At 34.4% G+C, this 20,440-nt stretch overlaps 2 protein-coding genes and 1 pseudogene across 2 annotated transcripts; 2 read left to right on the forward strand and 1 right to left on the reverse strand.

The window, feature by feature from the left end:
• The first annotated feature begins 2,551 nt into the window (after positions 1 to 2,551).
• LOC111299956 (cytochrome P450 81Q32-like) lies at positions 2,552 to 4,547 on the forward strand (annotated as a pseudogene).
• Positions 4,347 to 5,525, reverse strand: LOC111299958 (uncharacterized). The gene is made up of 3 exons (XM_022895506.2): positions 5,182 to 5,525; positions 4,978 to 5,076; positions 4,347 to 4,851 (listed from the first exon to the last, which is right to left on the reverse strand). Exons 1-3 carry the CDS (start codon positions 5,419 to 5,421, stop codon positions 4,678 to 4,680), a joined length of 513 nt encoding a protein of 170 aa, XP_022751241.2. The 5' UTR covers positions 5,422 to 5,525; the 3' UTR covers positions 4,347 to 4,677.
• A 1,515-nt stretch (positions 5,526 to 7,040) lies between these two features.
• On the forward strand, positions 7,041 to 9,853 carry LOC111299959 (putative receptor-like protein kinase At2g23200). Its single transcript, XM_089747889.1, has 2 exons — positions 7,041 to 7,481; positions 7,614 to 9,853. Exons 1-2 carry the CDS (start codon positions 7,152 to 7,154, stop codon positions 9,693 to 9,695), a joined length of 2,412 nt encoding a protein of 803 aa, XP_089604015.1. The 5' UTR covers positions 7,041 to 7,151; the 3' UTR covers positions 9,696 to 9,853.
• Positions 9,854 to 20,440: the final 10,587 nt, after the last annotated feature.

The following is a 20,440-nucleotide window of genomic DNA, read 5'->3' on the forward strand; positions in this document are numbered from 1 at the left end:
CAATAGTATCCCACAAGACCTGTTTAATTTGACATTAATGATATGAATAATACTATATTTTAAAATATTATTATTATTTAATATGAATATGATATGAATAATATTATATTTTAATTATATTGATAAAATTAAAATATAAAATATGATTATATTAAATTTATATATATATTTTATATTATTTTTATATTAAATCAACGTGGCGTACTTAAAATTATCAAATTTATTTTACCTATTCAAAAGGATCCTGAATCATGAGATCATCCAACAAGCTCTGAGCCAGAGAGGCTTGAAAGCAAGGAGATCAGTGATCAGGCTTATAGGCTAATGGCATTCGGGTTGGGAAGAAGAGCTTGCCTTGGAATGGGGCTAGCCCAACATGTGTTAGGGTTGACATTGGGGTCACTGAATCAGTGTTTCGAATGGCAAAGGGTGAGCCAGAAGAAAATCGACACGACAGAAGGGCTAGGGCTCACTATGCCTAAAGTTGAACCATTGAAAGCCATGTGTAAAGCAAGTCATATTGCAAATAATGTTCTTAATTTCTACATTTGTTCAAGGTTAATAATTTTCCTTCTTCTTCATTTCTTTTTTGTTTAATTTGATAAAAAAGGTTAATAATTATTTTATGGTACGTTGGATTGTAACGTTTATCTATTAAAATTATTGAAATTATTAAGTATAAAATTTAGATAAAAAAATTCATATATTTATATTATAATTCATATATTTATATTATATTTATATCATATCAAATATATATACAACATAAAAAATTATAATATTAAATTTATATCAACACAAAAAAATAAAATAAAATATTTTTTTAAATTCATATATAATTTTTATTAAAATTTTAAATTATATTGATTTTATATCTCTTTTATATAATTTTCGTATCATATAATTATATCATATTTAAAATTATAAGATGTAATAAAATTAATATCGTTGTAATTAAATGATGATAGCTCTTAATACTCCTAACTTCCAAGTTGAAATTATAAGGATCTAGGATATTAAATACAAGGCACGCAAAAAAAAAAAAAAAAACCATTGCTAGTTAAGCTGATATTAGATCATTAATCATCACTCTCAAAACAAATTACAATTTTATTATTTCAAAAATATATACTAACCATATACTTTTATCACCGTCATCATCAATACTTATCCAAGAAATAAAATATTATAATTAATATTATTTGGATTCTCCGAATTGTTGATGTGTATGTATTTTAACAAATTTTAAAATACTAATGATCATGCATGTACCAAATATAATATTAATGGTCATCGAACTAATGGTTTTGTGCCTATTAATTAATTTTATTAATTTATTCCTGGCTGCTATGGAGCCATCTCAGTCTCCAAGCCAACCAAAATAGGCACACTTTGAGCTCTGTATCAATTATATAATACGAAAGTCGTCAGATGATTTCTGGGTTAGTATATAATGATTGCTCGAACTTTCTGGGGTAGTAAGGGTCGGCTCGTCCTCATTTATTGATAAACATTTCAGGGTTTTTACCGAAGGGAATAAATAGAAATCTCCAAGTCGGTCTATTTGGGTAAGTAGCAAAATTAATTTTAGTGAGATTAAAAATAAATATAAAAAATATTATAATATTATTAAAAAATATTTAATGAAAATTTTATTTTAAATAAATTTTATTAAAATTGATATTTAAATTTAACTAATGAGATTATATGCAATCTTATCACACCAAAAATATGATATAATCCAAACCTAACCTAAAACGAACAGGAATTCTGCCGTTTAATATTGATCTTCAGGTGACCTTGGAAAAGATTATTTAACAATAACTCTTTCAATGCAAATACAGCAAAGAATATCAGAACTCAACTCATGAGAAGCAGATTTCCAATCATGGCAGAAACCGTGTTGCTATATTCGTCTTTCTTCAGTCTTTTCCTCGTATTGTTTTTCAAGCTTTTGTTAGGAATTAAGTACAAGTGTCATGGATCATGACTTAAGCTTCGATCCGCGTAGTTTCAAGATTCAGACATTCATTTATCTGATTTCTCAAATTAGTTAGATCGTCATAGTTCACACCGTTGTTAAATGACCGTTCTAACCTTACGATTTTATCTAACAAAAGACATCTCATAAGAAGAAGACGATGTGAACCCTTTTATAATCTAATGACTCTTATTTTATGTTCGATGTGAGGTTCATGACTCTTTTTTAAGTTCGTGACATTCTTTTTCACCCAATATGGTGATGCCCTCGTCACGGAAGCTGGCTATCTTACCTACCTCTCTCGAAGTACTTGACGTGGGTCGAACGATTTAAAGTTGGCCTGATACCAGTCCGAGACTTAAGTTGCTTCAGAATTCAGACATCCACTCATCAAATGTGTCAGATCAACCTGACTGTCACGATTCATACTCTTGTGAGATATTGTCTGCTCTTACCTTTTTAGCATTACAATTTCATCCTACAAAAATCATCTTATAATTTTATCATACAAAAATCGTCTCACAAGAATAAAACGATGTGAACAATTTTATACTCCAGTAACTTTTTTTTTATGGTCAATTTCGAAACTCTTCCTTATATCTGCGACATAAGAACCTCCCACCAAGCCCGTTGGCTCTTCCATTTCTGGGTCATCTCCATCTCTTAAAGAAGCCCCTCCATCGAACACTCCACAATCTTTCCAAAAAGCATGGTCCAGTCTTCTGTCTCAGGTTTTGGCTCACAACTTGCGGTCATCGTATCATCTCCCTCGGCTGTTGAGGAATGCTTTTCCAAAAATGACATCATTTTTGCAAACCGCCCTTGCTTTACCCTAAACAATTACATAGCCTACAACTGTACCACCCTTGCCTCATCATCCTACGGTGATCACTGGCGCAACCTTCGCCGTATAATCACTCTTGAGTTGCTATCATCTAATCGATTAAACATGTCCATAGGCATTCGAAACGATGAAATCAAAATTTTACTACGCAAGTTATGCCACATTTCAGCAAATGATCAGCTCAGCAAAGTAGAGTTAAGACCATCGTTTTCGGAGCTGACGTTTAACATCGCAATGAGGATGATAGCAGGGAAACGATACCATGGTGAAGAAGAGGCTGGAACCGAGCAAGCAAGGCAATTTCGGGAACTTATAGGAGATTTTTTTTGCTTATGGAGGTGCGGCATATCCAGGTGTGTTTTTGCCAATTTTCAAGTATTTTGATATTCAAGGTTATGTAAAGAAGGTCAAGAAGCTTGGTAAAAAGTTAGATATGTACTTTCAAGGTATGATTGATGAGCATAGAAGGAATAACGGAGATCATTAAGAAAGTGGAAATACCATGATCGACCATTTGCTTTCCTTGCAAGAATCACAGCCCGAAATCTATACAGATGAAATTATCAAAGGCCTTGCACTGGTTAGTGATGTATTTGTTTGCTTTTGGAAGTAGAAAACAAGTAACAATAAAAAGGGAAACTAACCTATTAAAAGTATAGCATGTGTTTTAATTTTTGTTTACCATAAAATTTTTACCATGATTCAACTCTTACATGCATAATATAGTAGCAGCAGGAAGTCATACAACAGCAGTGACAATGGAATGGGCAATGTCTAATTTACTTAATCATCCTGAGGTTTTGAAGAAGGTTAGAGAAGAGTTAGATGCTTTTATTGGCTCTAAACAATTACTAGATGAGACTGATCTTTCCAAACTACAATATCTGCAAAATACTATTTCCGAGACCTTTCGATTATACCCGGCAACCCGTCATAATCCCTCATATGTCCTCTGATTATTGTACAATAGGAGGATATAGCATACCCCCTAAAACAATTTTGCTGGCCAATGCATGGGCTATTCACAGGGACAATAAATTATGGGATGATCGAACAAGTTGCAATCCTGAAAGATTTGATAACAATGATGTAAATCCCTACAAGCTATTGCCATTTGGTGTGGTAAGGAGGGTATGCCCTGGAATCGGCTTGGCCAACCTCATCTTTGGCTTGACTTTGGGGTCGTTGATTCAATGTTTCGAGTGAGAGAGAATCAATGAGAAGCCAGTTGACATGGTTGAAGGGACAGGTGGTCTAGCCATGACCAAGAGTGAGCCACTGGAAGCCTTGTGCAAAGCTCGTTCAATCATGGAAAACGTTCTCATTCAAGCTGTACTCTAAAGTACTGCTAATACAATTGTTCTTTTTTGTATCTTTCCTTTCAACTTTCAAGAGTGTTTGGTTTTTCATTGTTGTAATTCTAAATAAGAATGCTATTCTTGGTTGTAATTTTTCAATATCTTTAGCTGGAATCTGGCTTTTCATTCCAATTCAGATTTATTCCAGATTAATTTCACCAAATTGGACAATGTAATTTAGATATCTTCATTCCACCAAAGATGTGCTTGAAGTTGATACATACGAACTGATATCTGATAATTCATTATACTGTGGCTAAGGATAAGAATTAATTGGTTGGGAATCACGTTAATTTCCCTTTCCAAAACTCTAATGAGCTCATGTGACAATTATTGTTTAAGCAAAGTTGGTACATCTGTGTAGATCTAACAACCATGACTCTGACTAGAGTTGGAAGAAACAAAGACCTTGATCAACAACACAACTGTCTTGAGACCATTGAACAGAACAATACTTCCAATGCCCTTTTCATTCTTCTCATAGACAGAAAAGCCTACATGAATATCTGATCTTCCTCAACGTTAGGAATCCAGTCATTAGTTGCTGGGTTGCTTTTGAATGTTGGCCTATTGACTACCATTCCAGCACCCTGGCCATTTTTCAACTGAATATCATATCCATTTTTTTCACCTCCTTCTCTCATCACTCTTATAAACCCACTACCAGTCTGTCATCAATAAACAAAAGAAAAGAAAAAAAAAAACAATTTAAATTCAATGAAAAGTAAAAGGACAATTCAGAGATCAGACAAAACAACAACACTATAAGAAAACAACAGGTAAAGAACAAAAACCGTGTGATGCTCTTTGTTGATGGAATCCATCTCCCTGTAATATTTTGTCTCCACAAATTCATCTTGCACCACAGCATCTCCTCCCACCGAAATCTTCACCTATGAAAGCAAAATACAGGACCAAAAAAGGGCACCCATAAAAAAGGGTAAAGAGTCTAAAGCTTGAAAGACAAAGCTGATGGAACCACGTTAAGGAATGCATACATGAGATCGAGATTGAAGACAACGTAACTTGTCTAGCTCGGGTATGTTTTGGTCTACAGCAGGAAGGAGATTGGAGGTGATTGTTGCTAAATCAGGTTCACTCCTGTTGGGCTTGGTGGTTCGTTTTGGGGCCAAGGAATCGAACTGAGCTCTGATCTGATTGGCGATTTGTTGCTGTTGATCTGCGTCCAACACTTCATCACTCCTGCTTGGTTTACTCACCGCCCATTGACCCACCATCTTGATCAACGACTTTTAGCCTTACGTTTTGTTTATTTCTTGTCGCTATTGATTGTATTCTCTTTTTAGCCACGGAGAAGAGAAAGTGAATAACGACTCTTGGCGATGTAGTGAGTCGGCAATCTATTGCATTTATAGTGAATATAAAAGTTGAAACTATGGGCTTTAAGATACCGCTTCCTTTTGCACAGTAAAACTAGATTTGAGTTCTATTGGGATTTTGGTGCAGTACAATTGAGTTATCACATGATCGGATGAATTTAAATATAATTTTACTAAGATTTATTTTGCATAAAATTTTTATTAAATTTTTAAACTATAATTACAATAAATTTTTTTAATTACAGTTTTAATAATTTATATTATTATTTTTAATTTTATCTAAATTAATATTTTTGTAAATCCAAATATAACATAAATCTGTTTGTTCAAACATATCTTTTATTATCTATGAAGCACATAAACATAATACAAATATAATATTATACAAATTTGATAATACGATAATTTTAAAAGTTTTGAGAATATTGATATAACTAGAAATGATAATAAAAAAATTTATATATTATAATTATCAATTAAAAATATATAATAAATATTAAATTAATTTTTAAAAGATATTAAATCTTGTAAAAAAACTAATGATTAGATCTCATTATTTATATGAGAATTATTTTTTTAATTTTTATTATATTTAATCAAATTCGACATTTGATTTGTCACAAGTGTCAAAATATTTAACATGAATATGACACAAATACGCGAGAGGTTAAAAAATGTCCGCGCTTATGGTCTATCAAATTCCAATCTTCACTTGGGTTCTATAATGATAAGTTGGGAGGTCTGGGCTTTTCTGAGCTAGCCTCAGATTTGGCTTTTTTGAGCCTTGGACCCAATCATCTAAGAAACTCTGTTTCTGCAATTGATCGAGCATGGAGTGGAAAATGAGAATATCATTAGTCAATGACAGGGATAGAAGTGTTTAACATTTGGATTGGCATTACTAAAAGGTAAAAATGGTGTTGAAACAATTCATCACAACCTAACTAACTTGATATCATCATTTTCCTCTTTTAACAATTTGAAGATATTTACCATGCAACAATAGTAGCAAATACCCTCTGATCACAGAATTCTTGCTTACAGTCTACCCTCGGAAATCGATCATCTACTTCATCTACTGTATCAACAATGAGGGGCTTGCTGGGAAAGATCAGAATATTGTATATGAACGCAATCACTTTGGGTCTTTTCTCCACCAGGGATTAGGTTTATAAATTGCTTCTTTATTAAAGTGAACCAGAAAAAGATTATCCTACTTTTGGACTGCCCCCTGCAATAATTCATCTACTTTCGAATCTTTTTGGTTTACCTAAAAGTAGAGGAAAAAAATGTACTGGTAAATTCTTTAATGAGTTGTTCATCACATAGAAACGGACACGAGTCAATGAAGAAAATGTTACTCCACTGTTAATAAAATTACCTTAATGCATCACATGGAGACAGACTCTCAATTTCTGTTCTTCCTTTTACCTTCACTTTTTCCTGCTTAAAATACAGGTCAACAACTACGCGTCTATCTTTAACATCTTTTCTTTAAGATTTGTTTTCATTTAATTAGCCATGTTTGATTGATTATCAATTTATCACCACCTTTATTCTGTTTCATGGTGTCCATAACCTTCACTTCCACTGTAAAAAAAGTTGGCTACTAGCATCTCATTCCTCCTATGGAAAAGCTTCACAACCTGGAGATTCTTTGCCCACTATTCATTGTTCTCCTTCCCCTCCAATTATTTTCTCTTCTGCCTCTCTCATCAGCTTACACGGCTCCGGATGAGTACTTCATCAACTGTGGATCAAGGTCCAATTTCACAGGCAGTGGAAGCCGGAACTTTGTTGGTGACCTGAATTCTGGCGTTTCCTTCCTTGTTGGACAAAGCAGCCCTGTCTCGGATGCAAGTTCCTCAGCTGGCATATCTCCACTCTATGAGTCTGCAAGAATCTATCGACAGCCTTCTTTTTATGAGTTTGCAATCAACCAGAACGGCACTTACTTTGTACGTCTCCATTTCTTTGGTTCGTCCTCTTCTAATTACTTAGCCAATGCTATATTCAATGTTTCAGCTTCAGGATTTTGGCTACTATCAAATTTTAGTGTCAAGAATAATTCTGGTTTACCTGTCATCAAGGAATTTTTGGTCACGATCAATTTGGGAAGATTTAAAATCAACTTCATACCTTCTGGAGGATCACATCTAGCTTTTGTAAACGCCATTGAAGTCTTTCTTGCCCCTGAAAGTTTCATCCTTGATTCTGCTCCTCACGTTGCTCCTACAGGAAGTAGAAATTCTTTTGATGGTTTGACCTCTCTGGTGTTACATACCCTCTACAGGATTAATGTTGGAGGGCTTACCCTCACACCAGAAAATGACACACTGTGGAGGAACTGGATACCAGATGATAACTTCTTGTTTAATCCAAAAGCTGCTAGGAACAGTGAATTTTTCACTGATACACCTAAATACCAAGCAGGAGGAGCCACAGAATATACTGCCCCAAGCCTTGTCTATAAGACTGCAAAAGAATTGAATATAGATGATAGCAGGCAATCGAATTTCTTCAATATAACTTGGAGTTTTAGTGTGAGTAAGAGTTCTAAACACTTTGTTCGAGTGCACTTTTGTGACATAATTAGTGTTTCTCTTGATGTTATTATTTTTAATCTCTATATCTACGACAAGTTTGGTCAGAGGATCAGTCCATATGATAAAATGGGCCAGTTGGCAGCTCCATTTTACTTTGATTTTGTGGTTGATTCTGATGAATCAGGAATCATGAACATAAGTGTAGGCCCTCGACATGATTCTCAGAATCCAACTGCTTTTCTGAATGGACTGGAAATAATGGATTTTGTGAAGAAATCAGAATTTGATTCGTTCCCAGAGAAGCCTCGAAGTAGAAAGACTAGTCTCTCTGCTATAGTTGGTTCCATTGTCGGGGTTGCAATTGTCTTTGTTTTGATAGTAGCAGCGCTTCTGAGTTGGAAATGCAGGAAAGCAAAGCCTGAACAATCTTCAAGTTGGCCTTTGTCTCTGCCTTTGTATGGAAGAGGGAGTTCTTATAACAGAATGTCTGACAAAGCATCCAATATGTCCCCTTCCAATTTGAATCTTGCTCTGAGAATATCTTATTATGAAATTGAGCAATCAACCAAGAACTTTGATTCCAATTTGCTGATTGGAGAGGGCGGATTTGGAAAAGTCTATGAAGGAATGTTTCGTGGTACGAAAGTGGCCGTGAAAAGGAGTGAACCAGGACATGGCCAAGGCCTGCTGGAATTCCAAACGGAGATTGTGGTCTTATCTCAAATTCGCCATCGTCACCTTGTTTCCTTAATTGGATTTTGTGAAGAAAGATCTGAAATGATATTAGTCTATGAGTTCATGGAGAAGGGGACTCTAAGAGATAATCTCTATTATTCAACTGCCAATCTTGAGAAATCATACAGTGCACGAAACGAATTATCTTGGAAGCAAAGACTCGAAATTTGCATTGGTGCAGCAAAAGGCCTTAATTACCTACACACTGGTTCATCTGGAGGAATCATTCACCGCGATGTTAAGTCAACAAACATCTTGCTGGATGAACAGTTTGTGGCCAAAGTTGCTGATTTTGGTCTTTCAAAATCAGGCCTTCCTGATGTAGAACATAGTGTTGATGTAAAGGGTACCTTTGGTTATCTTGATCCAGAATACTTCATATCACTGCAATTGACAGATAAATCTGATGTGTACTCTTTTGGAGTTGTACTCCTGGAAGTACTTTGCGCTAGGCCAGCAGTTATCAACTCAAATAGGAGGGAGGAAGTCAACTTAGCTGAATGGGGAATGCTTTGGCTGAGGAAAGGTGAACTTGAGAAAATTATTGATCCAATGCTAGTGGATACAATTAATCCCAACTCATTGAGGAAGTTTGCTGAAATAACAGAAAAATGCTTGAAGCCATCTGGTAGTGAAAGGCCTATTATGCGTGATGTGTTGTGGGACTTAGAATATGCATTGCAGCTTCAGCTAACTCCATTGAGCAGGGGGCCACTTGAAGACAGTACAACTAATGCTTCATTGGAATTTTCGATGCCTGTTATTAATCGTTTACCTTCCAATAGCTGTCCAACGGTTGATGAAGAAGATGCAACTGTATTATTTGATAATGATTCAGTTGTAACTGCCAGTGAAGTATTCTCAAAATTGAGGATTGGTGAAGCCAGATAATCTCCACTGGTTTAAAGGTAAAACTATATAGTAACTACTATTTTTTTGGTATATTTTTCTGTTTTATCAGCTTCCAGTGAGTCTTCATGCTGCAAAACGACTCACATCCAGGATGATTTGCGTGTGGTAAATTATAATAGAGATCACCTTTGGAAACATTTTCCTTTCCGTTTCTCTCATTTTAGGACACGTCCTTGTGTTTTATCAGAAACAGGCCTTGCAACCCCATCAAAGTACTTCGTTCAGTGCAGCTATAATAAGTAATCTCTTATGTTATCTGGTTTTTTTGGTTTCTATAATAAGTAATCCCCTGGAAATACTTGTTGCGCCTGAAGCAATAATCACAATAATACAGAAGTAATAGACAACAATCAATAATCAAATACGCAGGAAAAATAAAGCACATCAAGATTTACGTGAAAAACCCTCCAGTGTAGAGGGAAAAAAATCACGGGCCACCAGAAAAATTTTCACTATCAAATAATAGTTATACAAAGTTCTTCTCTAGCTAAAACTAGAGCTAATCAACAACTAGAGAAACAATTGGAGAAATCTCACCAAATAAGTGACTCAACAAATACACCCTGGATTTGTTCTTAGAGAGCTTCAAACCCGATCTTCATCGTTCAGAATGTAGAACTCTGAATCATAAACCTCCTGACAAGGTTCCAACTCAATCGGATCACGGATCGACTTTCGTTCAACCAATTCTCCCTTCTCCTTTTTCTCTCTTTGCTTTTCCTGGCTTTTTTTCTTTCTCTATTTGGTTTTCGACACACACCTAAAACAACCCCACCTCTTTTTTATTAAGTAGCTAGGGCTCTGTGTAAAATAAAAGATCAAGGCCCATGGCCTTTACTTGGTCCAAAACCACTTACATGGGATTGGACCTCATTTTCCTAACAATCTCCCCCTCCAGCCCCATTAGGAGAAGATTCATCACCATAGCAGTTTCATTTGGAACTTACCTTGGCCAGGAAACTCATTCCGGGCAAGTTACTGCAAAGCTCAAGCTTTTTCCTGGGAAGTATCTTAGTCAACATATCTGCTACATTCTTATCAGTATGGATTTTCTTCAATAACATCTGATGTTCTTCAATCACTGAACGTAACCAATGATATCTAACATCAATGTGCTTTGTTCTAGCATGATACATGGTATTCTTACTCAAATCTAAAGCACTCAGGCTATCACAAAATATCACATACTCTTTCTGATTCAACCCCAATTGAAGAAGAAAATATTTCATCCAAAGCATTTCTTTACATGCTTCGGTTGCTGCAATATACTCAGCCTCTGTAGTTGACAAAGTAACACACTTTTACGACTTAGATTGCCAAGATACAGCTCTTCCTGCAAAAGTGAACAAATATCCTGAAGTAGATTTCCTACCATCAAGATCGCCTGCCATGTCAGCATCAGTAAACCCTTCTAGAACTGGTTGTGAAACTCCATAAGTCAAGCACATTTTTGAGGTACCCCTCAAATATCTAAAAATTCATTTCACTGCTTCCCAGTGAACCTTCCCTGGATTAGAAAAAAATCTGCTCACTACACCAACTGCATGAGCAATGTTAGGCCTTGTATAAATCATAAGATACATTAAAGAATCGATTACAGAAGAATAAGGAATACTAGACATAGCTAGTTGCTCTTCCTTAGACACTGGACAAGATTTTTTACTTAGATGAAAATGGTTGGCAAGTGAACTGCTAACTGATTTAGCATGTTACATGTTGAATCTACCAAGCACTCGTTCAACATATTTTTCCTGTGACAACCACAGCTTTTCAGCTTTCCTATCCCGGATAATATCCATACCAAGAATCTACTTTGCTGGACCTAAATCCTTCATATCAAAGGACTTAGATAATTGTTCTTTCAACCTGCAAACCATACTAGCATCTTGTCCTACAATCAACATATCATCAACATATAATAATAGGATAATGAAGTTACCATTAAAAAATTATTTAACATACACACAAGAATCCGCTGCTATTTTTTTATAGCTATGACTCACCATAAAAGAATCAAACTTCTTGTACCACTGTCGCGGAGCTTGTTTCAAGCCATATAAGCTTTTCTTCAATTTGCAAACTAAGTGCTCTTTTCCTTTCACTTCAAAACCCTCAGGCTGATTCATATAAATGTCCTCTTGTAAATCACCATGCAAAAATACAGTTTTAACATCAAGTTGCTCAAGTTCAAGATTCAAACTAGCTGCCAATCCCAGTACCACTCGAATAGAACTCATTTTTACAACTGGAGTAAAAATCTCATCAAAATCGATGCCTGGTTTTTGAGAAAAACCTTTTACTACCAATCGAGCTTTGTACCTCACTAGTTTGTCACCATCCTTTTTCAACTTGAACATCCATTTATTCTTTAATGGTCTCTTCCCTGTTGAAAGTTTAACAAGATCATAAGTACCATTCTTTCGCAATGACTCCATCTCTTCTTTCATTGTTTTTAACCAATGCTCTTTATCCGGAGTAGCCTACACATCTTGAAAGCTTTCTGGCTCCCCTTCACTGGTAACTAAAATAAAATCTGAACTTGGATACCTGGTAGATGGCTTGCGCTCTCTAGTAGATCTCTTGGGCTGAGACTCTACATCACTTGATGTCGAAGGTAGCTCTCCATGTTCAACACTCTCAGGTAGAGAGGATTGCTCCTCCTACTCAAAACTAATAGCATTTGGCTCATCACCAACTGTAGCTGACTCATTCATATCCTCAAGTTCTGTTTCTTGCTCATTTTCACCATCTGTGGCTCTTTTCTGTGGAATCTCTGTCGGTGTTGAAATATCACACTCAATAATAATCTGTGTAGTTTTCTCATTTTTCTCAAAGTCTGCTATGGTTTCTTTTTCATGAAAGACCACATCTCTGCTTCTAACTGTCTTTTTCTTTACTGGATTCCATACCCTGTAGCCAAATTCCTCATCACCATATCTTACAAACACACACTGTGTAGCTTTATTGTCAAGCTTTAATCTCTGCTATTTCGGCACATGCATGAATGCTTTACACCTAAAAACTTTCAAGTGAGAGTATGAAGTATCTTTCCCTGCCCACACTCTTTCTGGAATGTCAAAGCTCAAAGGAACTGATGGTGACCTGTTAAGTAAATAACAAGCTGTGTTGACTGCTTCACCCCAAAATGGTTTTGGTAATTTTACCATCTTCAACATACATCTGACTTTTTCCATAATTGTGCAATTCATTCTTTCAGCTATACCATTATGCTGCGGTGTTCTAAGTTATGTCCTCTCATGCCTCATCCCATGCTTTGAGCAATACTCTTCAAAGCCTTTAGATGTGTATTCCCCACCATTATCAGTTCGAATACACTTCAAGGGTAACCCTGTCATCCTTTCAACTATGACATGAAAATTTTAAAAATACTGCAGTACCTGACTTTTGTATTTCAACATATACACCCAAATCTTACGTGAAGCATCATCAATAAAAGTAACAAAATATCTGTTACCACCTAATGACTCAACCTCAATGGGACCACATACGTCAGAATAAATTAATTTCAATTTATTTTCTTTTCTCTGAGAATTTTTACGAAAAGAAACTCTATGATGCTTACCAAACAATTGAGAGATATACCTTTGGTCAAGGGAATGAGAGAGTGCCTTGCCAAAACTTGTAACCCTTTTTCACTCATGTGTGCCAGCCTTTTGTGCCATAAGTTTGCTGAAGCATCATTTTCAACGATATTTACCTGGTTACCATTCAATTGCATCCATGTCTTATACATTGTGCAGCATAATTTTCCTCTTGCAACCTCCATAGATCCTTTGAGAAGCTTTCACTGTCTATTCTTTTATCGACTTTCATATCCCTTCTTATCAAGAACATTAATAGCAAGCAAGTTCATTCTCATATCTGGAATGTGTCTGACATCCCTCAAAGTCAACATATAACCTGTACCAGTTTGTACAACAATATCACCAATCCCAACAATCTACGACACACTCTTGTTTCCCATCTTGATACAATCAAAGTCTACTGCTTTGTAAGTTGTAAACAACTCTCTCTTAAGAACACAATGATATGTCGCTCCTGTGTTAACTATCCACTCAATGTCGGGATCACTAACATGATTACAATCACCATGTATACAAATCAAAGTAACTGAATCACTATCTGAATTTACTGCTGCAATATTGCTATCATTTGAACTCTTGTCTTTCTCATCTTTTCGCTCTTGTTTCAAGATTTTACAGTTTCATTTTATATGACCCGTCTTACCACAATGGAAACACTTCACTTTACCTCTAGACTTGGATCTATGTTTAGACTTATCACGATCTTTTGGGTCCTGACCTCTGTCGATATTTTTACCCTTGTTCTCTGTGACTAGAGCTTGATTCCCAGGGTTTACATCTTTTGGCCTTGCTTCTTCGTTAAGCATACTGTCCTTTATCATCTTCAATGTTACCTTATAATTAGGAGCTGAATTAAGAACAGTCACAACTAGAGTATTTCAGTTGTCTGGCAATGAACCCAAAAAAAATAACGCTTTCATTTCATCATCTATCTTAAGCTCCATAGTAGTCATCCGATTAAATATATCTTGAAAATCACTCAAGTGTTCTGTAACAGATCGTCCATCCCTGTACTGTAAAGTTGTAATCTTTTTAACAAGCATAACTTTATTCATACCTGTTTTTCTCTCATACAATGCTGCCAATTTTTCCCAAACAATGTGAGCATCTGACTCCTGCGCTACATGATGAAACACGCTGATATCAACCCATTTTCTGATTGTAGCCAGCGTCTTTCTACCTAGCTTCTTCCAGCTTTCATATTTTATATCTGCTGGTTTAGTCGAATCACCCAATACTGGCTCATACAAATCTTTGCAGTATAGATGATCTTCCATCATAGGCTTTTAAATTGAATAATTCGATGTTGTCAATTTTATCATGGAACCTATATCACCCCCCATGATCTCAAACAGAATTTACTTCTATCCTGGGTTGCTTCTGTATCGATGTCTCAAAATAACCCTTGCTCTGATAACACTTGTTGCGCCTGAAGCAATAATCACAACAATACAGAAGCAATAGACAACAATCAATAATCAAATACGCAGGAAAAATAAAACATACCAAGATTTACGTGAAAAACCCTCCAGTGTAGAGGGAAAAAAATCACGGGCCACCAAAAAAATCTTCACTATCAAATAATAGTTATACAAAGTTCTTCTCTAGCTAAAACTAGAGCTAATCAACAACTAGAGAAACAATTGGAGAAATCTCACCAAATAAGTGACTCAACAAATACACATTGGATTTGTTCTTAGAGAGCTTCAAACCCGATCTTCACCATTCAGAATGTAGAACTCTGAATCATAAACCTCCTGACAAGGTTCCAACTCAATCGGACCACGGATCGACTTCCGTTCAACCAACTCTCCCTTCTCATTTTTCTCTCTCTGCTTTTCCTAGCTTTTCTTCTTTCTCTGCTTGGTTTTCGACACACACCTAAAATAACCCCACCTCTTTTTTATTAAATAGCTAGGATTCTGTGTAAAATAAAAGATCAAGGCCCATGGCTTTTACTTGATCCAAAACCACTTACATGGGACTGGACCTCATTTTCCTAACAATACCAATCAGCCTTCTTCCAAAGAAAGAATCTAGAAACCTTAAATTGGTTATTAGTCAAAACAAGTGTCTTGCTGCAGGTTTTATCCTGCTCACACCATTGAATTTTGAAGACCTAATATGTTTTGTAGAAGAAAATAAAGTATAAAAATAAAATCTATGATGTTTCTTCATTTGCAATGCAGAAAATGCCACAAATTACAGGGCTATATTAGTTTGTAATTTATAGAGAAGAAAAGAAACACAAACTACTTCAAGTTGCCAAGTAAACAACAATACCAAATGCATGAAAATGTGTTTGCAACTCATAAATTGCTATATGATTTGGTAAAATTTCTCTTTAACATGAAAAATACATCCCTTGAGACATTTGCTATTGGCCTAGTGTATTTTTTTTCACCCGCAGCTGATAACTCATAACTATACCAGACACAATCAACAAATTCCCTAAAACTCTACACATGGTAGCTAGATAAAGAACGATATGAATCCGAAGGAGAGATTACTAATGACCAGGACCTTTTCTACTAGGTCCGGAAGCCATAGTTGTCACTTGCAGTTCTGCTAAAACCAGACCGCTCATATCTTCAGCAGAATTTGAAGTTGAACCTATCCTAACATCTTTATCCCCGGGAACAGCTCCCTGGGTTGCATCTCCAATCTTGTTTGTTGATTGAAGAGGCCTGGAAAAATCAACAGAAGCCGAGTCTGAACGAACAAGCATGGCCGATAACACTAGAACGAGACAGAAGTGTCTCATTGTTAATGTTGTTGTTGGTTTATGGTCGTAAGGAGGTGACCCCCTTTGTATAACAAAAATTCTTAATCTTTCAAAATATTCTGCCAGTAAAGAGTGGAGCTAAAAAGAATGGTCAAGCATCTCCACTGAATGAGGTACCGTCGCTTTTATTACAAGGGGTGGTTTGGGTGGCAAAGGAAAGGACGGTTTATGGTTTTTTGCAGCGGTTCCATCAATGGAAGTATTTGACTGACTTAGGCCTCGTTTGGATGTAATCGGATCTTCCATGAGAGACCAGTTGCCATCTATTTCTATGCCAATTGATTGGTTGAGATTCAAACGGATTTTTGATGCGACACGATTAGCTCCGATCACCCACTACCATTTTTTCCTCCCATGAATTCTAATGCAACTTTTTTTTTTCACTTAACTTATAGGGACAAAATGTCCCTACAACTTTATATTTCTTTTCTCTAATCTTATTTTTATTTAAAATTATAAATTAATAAATTAATAAATATTATATAATAAATTAATAAATGAAATTTTAATTATTTATCTTTAAAATTATTAATTATTATTTAACATAAAAATAACATTTAATTTTTAATCATTTATTAATTTTATTATCACACTTACTATCACAAAAGAGTGGAATAGGAATAAGTGTGTCAACACCTAAATCCATAAGTAATTAACTATTGCTACCCATTAGGAGTACCGCAAGTGTACAGATTACAAAAATAATAAAGATCGAAAGTATTTCGGATTATCTTCTCTTCAGAGATTGAGAATTTTAAACCTATGGGTAAGTACCAATTTTGACACTTCGGATATATTTGGTCAAACCGAAAATCTTATTTTTATTAAATAACCTACATGAAAATTAAACCTTACTAAATATTTAAAATCTAATTGCTACAAATTATGAAAAAGGTAGCTACTGAGAACCAAAGCTTACTAAATGTAGAAATTACTAAAAATGAAAAGTTGCTAAAAGTAAAAAATTAAACAATTAAGCAAAAATTAACTAAGGAATGAAAAATAATTTAAACACACTTAAACAAGAATTTAAACATAAAAGTTTAATAATTTAAATGCAAAAAATAAAAATAAAAAATAAAACTTGCAAGTGAACCAACCGAAATTCTTCCATGAGCTATGTGACTAATTCTCCTAAACATGCATTAAATATAGATAAAAATAAAAACTATTTTACATGGTTAATCTAGACCTAAAATGGAACCAAATAACTATAGGAACCTATGCAAAAACTAAACACAAATGGAAATAAAAATTTACACAAACCGAAATACGAGAATGCATGGAAACTAAGACCTATGAACTAAGATGCTAAGAAAATATAACCCTACCTAAGGAATTTGTAAAAACTGTTTTCCTAGCATAAAATAGACATAAAAACAAGCCAAAAAGGCATGAGAAAGCTTTGTTTAAACTAACCAGAAATGCTTAAAAAAAACACTCAAGTTGGAACATAAAACATAACCAAAACTATGAATCAAGTGAGCTAAATGCAATCAAAACTAATCATAGCTACATGTAAGGTGACAAACTGTTTTATAACCTCAAAATAGACTTAAAAATGAACAAAAAAACATGCAGAACACTCAAACCAAAAATTGCACACAAAGTGAAGAAAAACTACTTGAAATAATGCATGAAGAATGGGAGGAAAAATGCATGAAAAAACAAACCTATATCTAAGGCTAAAATCAACCAAGCAATAAACACTTAAATATGATTTAATAACATAATAGAAGCATAAAAACAATATGTAAACAGCAACAAAAAATTAAAAGGCAGGATATAAAAACTAGGCAGAAAAATTAAAGAGCAAGAAATAGAAAATCCAAGTAAATAAACACACAAAGATCAAGCTTGTAGAGCCCTATGATGTTTCCATCAACTAAGCATCCAAAGCCATCCTTTCCAAGCTTCAAAGAGCTCCAATTTCATGAAAGAATTGCTGGAAATAGATAAGACATAGAACTAAAATTTGAAAACAAAAGCTGGCAAAATCAAATGTAAACTGAACTTGAAATATAATAGGGAAATACAAGAAAGTTTCAATATTTGTAAGGAATGAAAATTAAACAAACTAAAGAATAACTTAAAAGGCTATAAAAGTGCTATAAAATAAACTAAAAGTAAGAAGAAAATGGTGTCTCAATGAAGATCTGTTTGGCTAGTGAGCGTGCTGCCAACAACCTTGATAGAGATACACCTAAACTAAGAAGAAAATTAAAAACCGAACAAGCTTCATCCCAAAAGTCCCTTAAACATAAGTCAAACCCTTATTAAATACATGCAAACAAAATGAAATCATTCCCCAAAAGTCACGGCAAAATCAGCAAAGGCTACCCTACAAGTCACATTGATGTAAGAAAATGCAAGAAGAAAAGTCCTGCTTTAAGCAATGGCAGGTTCGGCCTTCCCTTTTATCTCTTTAAAATGTCTTATTTTTCAGCCCTATCATAGGTCTTTTCTCAGCTCATAAGTGGTTTCTTGAGCAATGCAAACTAGCAGCCATACTTGACTTTTACTTTTCATTGTGTTCTCACTAGTTGACTTGTATTTGTTCCTTTTGCTCTATTTACTTTTTTATAGATTCTTCTTGGTATAAAATGAACATTTAAATGTCATCCAATGTGACTTAATTTTAGCTTCAATTCATCTCATTTAACAGCTTCAAGTCTTGCAAGAATCATCCCCAAAAATAGCCCACAAGTGACATCACTTGATGCTTTGTTTAGCTTGAATTTCTAGCCAGCTTTTGCACCATGTTTGCTTCCAAATTTAGCTCATCAAATCAACCACTTAAACTCAAAATTAATATTTCAAATGTAGCTCTAACTTAGCTCAAAACCAACGTTGAACTTAAGGTAAATATCATTGCAAATAGCCTTGAAAATTAGTCTTTAATTCTATCTAATGTTGATGCCACTTAATGCTTGTTTTCTTCAAGTCTTTAGCTAGCACCTTACATCCCATTTGACCTCCACATTTAGCTCTTTAATTCAGTCACTTTACCTTAAATTTACCCCTTCAAGTGTATTTTCAATTTAATTCCCTTAATTTTTTATTTTACATACATTTAGGACAATTAAGACATTTAGGTAGAAAATGGATTAATTCAAGCAAAAATCAAGTATAGAAGTATTATAATTTAACATAAAATCCCTTGATAATTCTATAAAAAATAAAATTATCATCGACATAACCACATAATTTCTGCTGTAGTGTCTAATAAGGCTCTATACTCTGCTTCAACACTTTAACGTGTCATAACTTTTTATTTTTTGCTTTTTCAAGATATCAAAAAATCATTCTAAAAAGCATAATAACTAGTTGTAGAATGTCATTCATTAACATCACCAGCCCAATCAAAATTAGAAAAAACACAAAATTTAAGTTTAAAAGTTGATAAGAACAGTAAATTTTTATGTAGCATTCCTCTCAAATATCTCGATATCTTAAAAACTGCAACAAAATGAATTATTCGAGGTGCTATTATAAATTGGCTTACAACTTGAATTGCATGACTAATATCAGGTCTTGTAACTGTCAAACATATAAAACTACCAACCAACTATCTATACAAAGTAGCATCATTGAGAAGTTCTTCATCAATAGCTTTCATTTAACATTAGTTTTAAGAAGAGTGTCAACAGTTTTATTATCAGATAAGCCATCTTTAGAAATAAGATCAAAAGCATATTTCACTTAAGACAAGACATATCCATAAGATGAACAATCAACTTCAATTCTCAAAAAATATTGTTATGGTCCAAGATCCTTCATTTTAAAGGTTTTGCTAAGATAACTTTTTTATATTCTAAATACTAAGCTTATTATCTCCAATTATCATCATATCATCAACATAGAGAAGCAAAAATACAATACCTCTTTCAGATCGATGAATAAATAATGTCGAATCATAAGGACTTTGCACAAATTCAAAGTCAAGCATAGTAGTGTTGCATTTTTCAAACCAAGTACGAGGTGCTTGTTTAAGGCCATATAAAGCTTGTCAAAGTTTACACACTTGATTAGTTTGGAAAGACAATCTAGGAAGAGGTTTCACATAAACTTCTTCACGAAGATCTCCATTTAAGAAAGCATTTTTTTTACATCCATTTTTTATAAAAGCCCATCATCAAATAGAAGCAATAGCTATAAGTGTTCGAACAGAAGTCATTTGAGCTACAAGAGCAAAGGTGTCTTCATAGTCAATACCATACTCTTGTGTAAATCTTTTTGTAACCAACCTAGCTTTATATTTTTTGATAGACCCATCTGATTTAATCTTTACATTGTACACCCATTTACAATCCATTACAGATTTTCTATATAAG

The sequence above is a fragment of the Durio zibethinus genome, chromosome 18 (genome assembly GCF_047325235.1).
Source record: "Durio zibethinus cultivar Kanyao isolate XHJ-2024 chromosome 18, ASM4732523v1, whole genome shotgun sequence".
Taxonomy (NCBI): domain Eukaryota; kingdom Viridiplantae; phylum Streptophyta; class Magnoliopsida; order Malvales; family Malvaceae; genus Durio; species Durio zibethinus.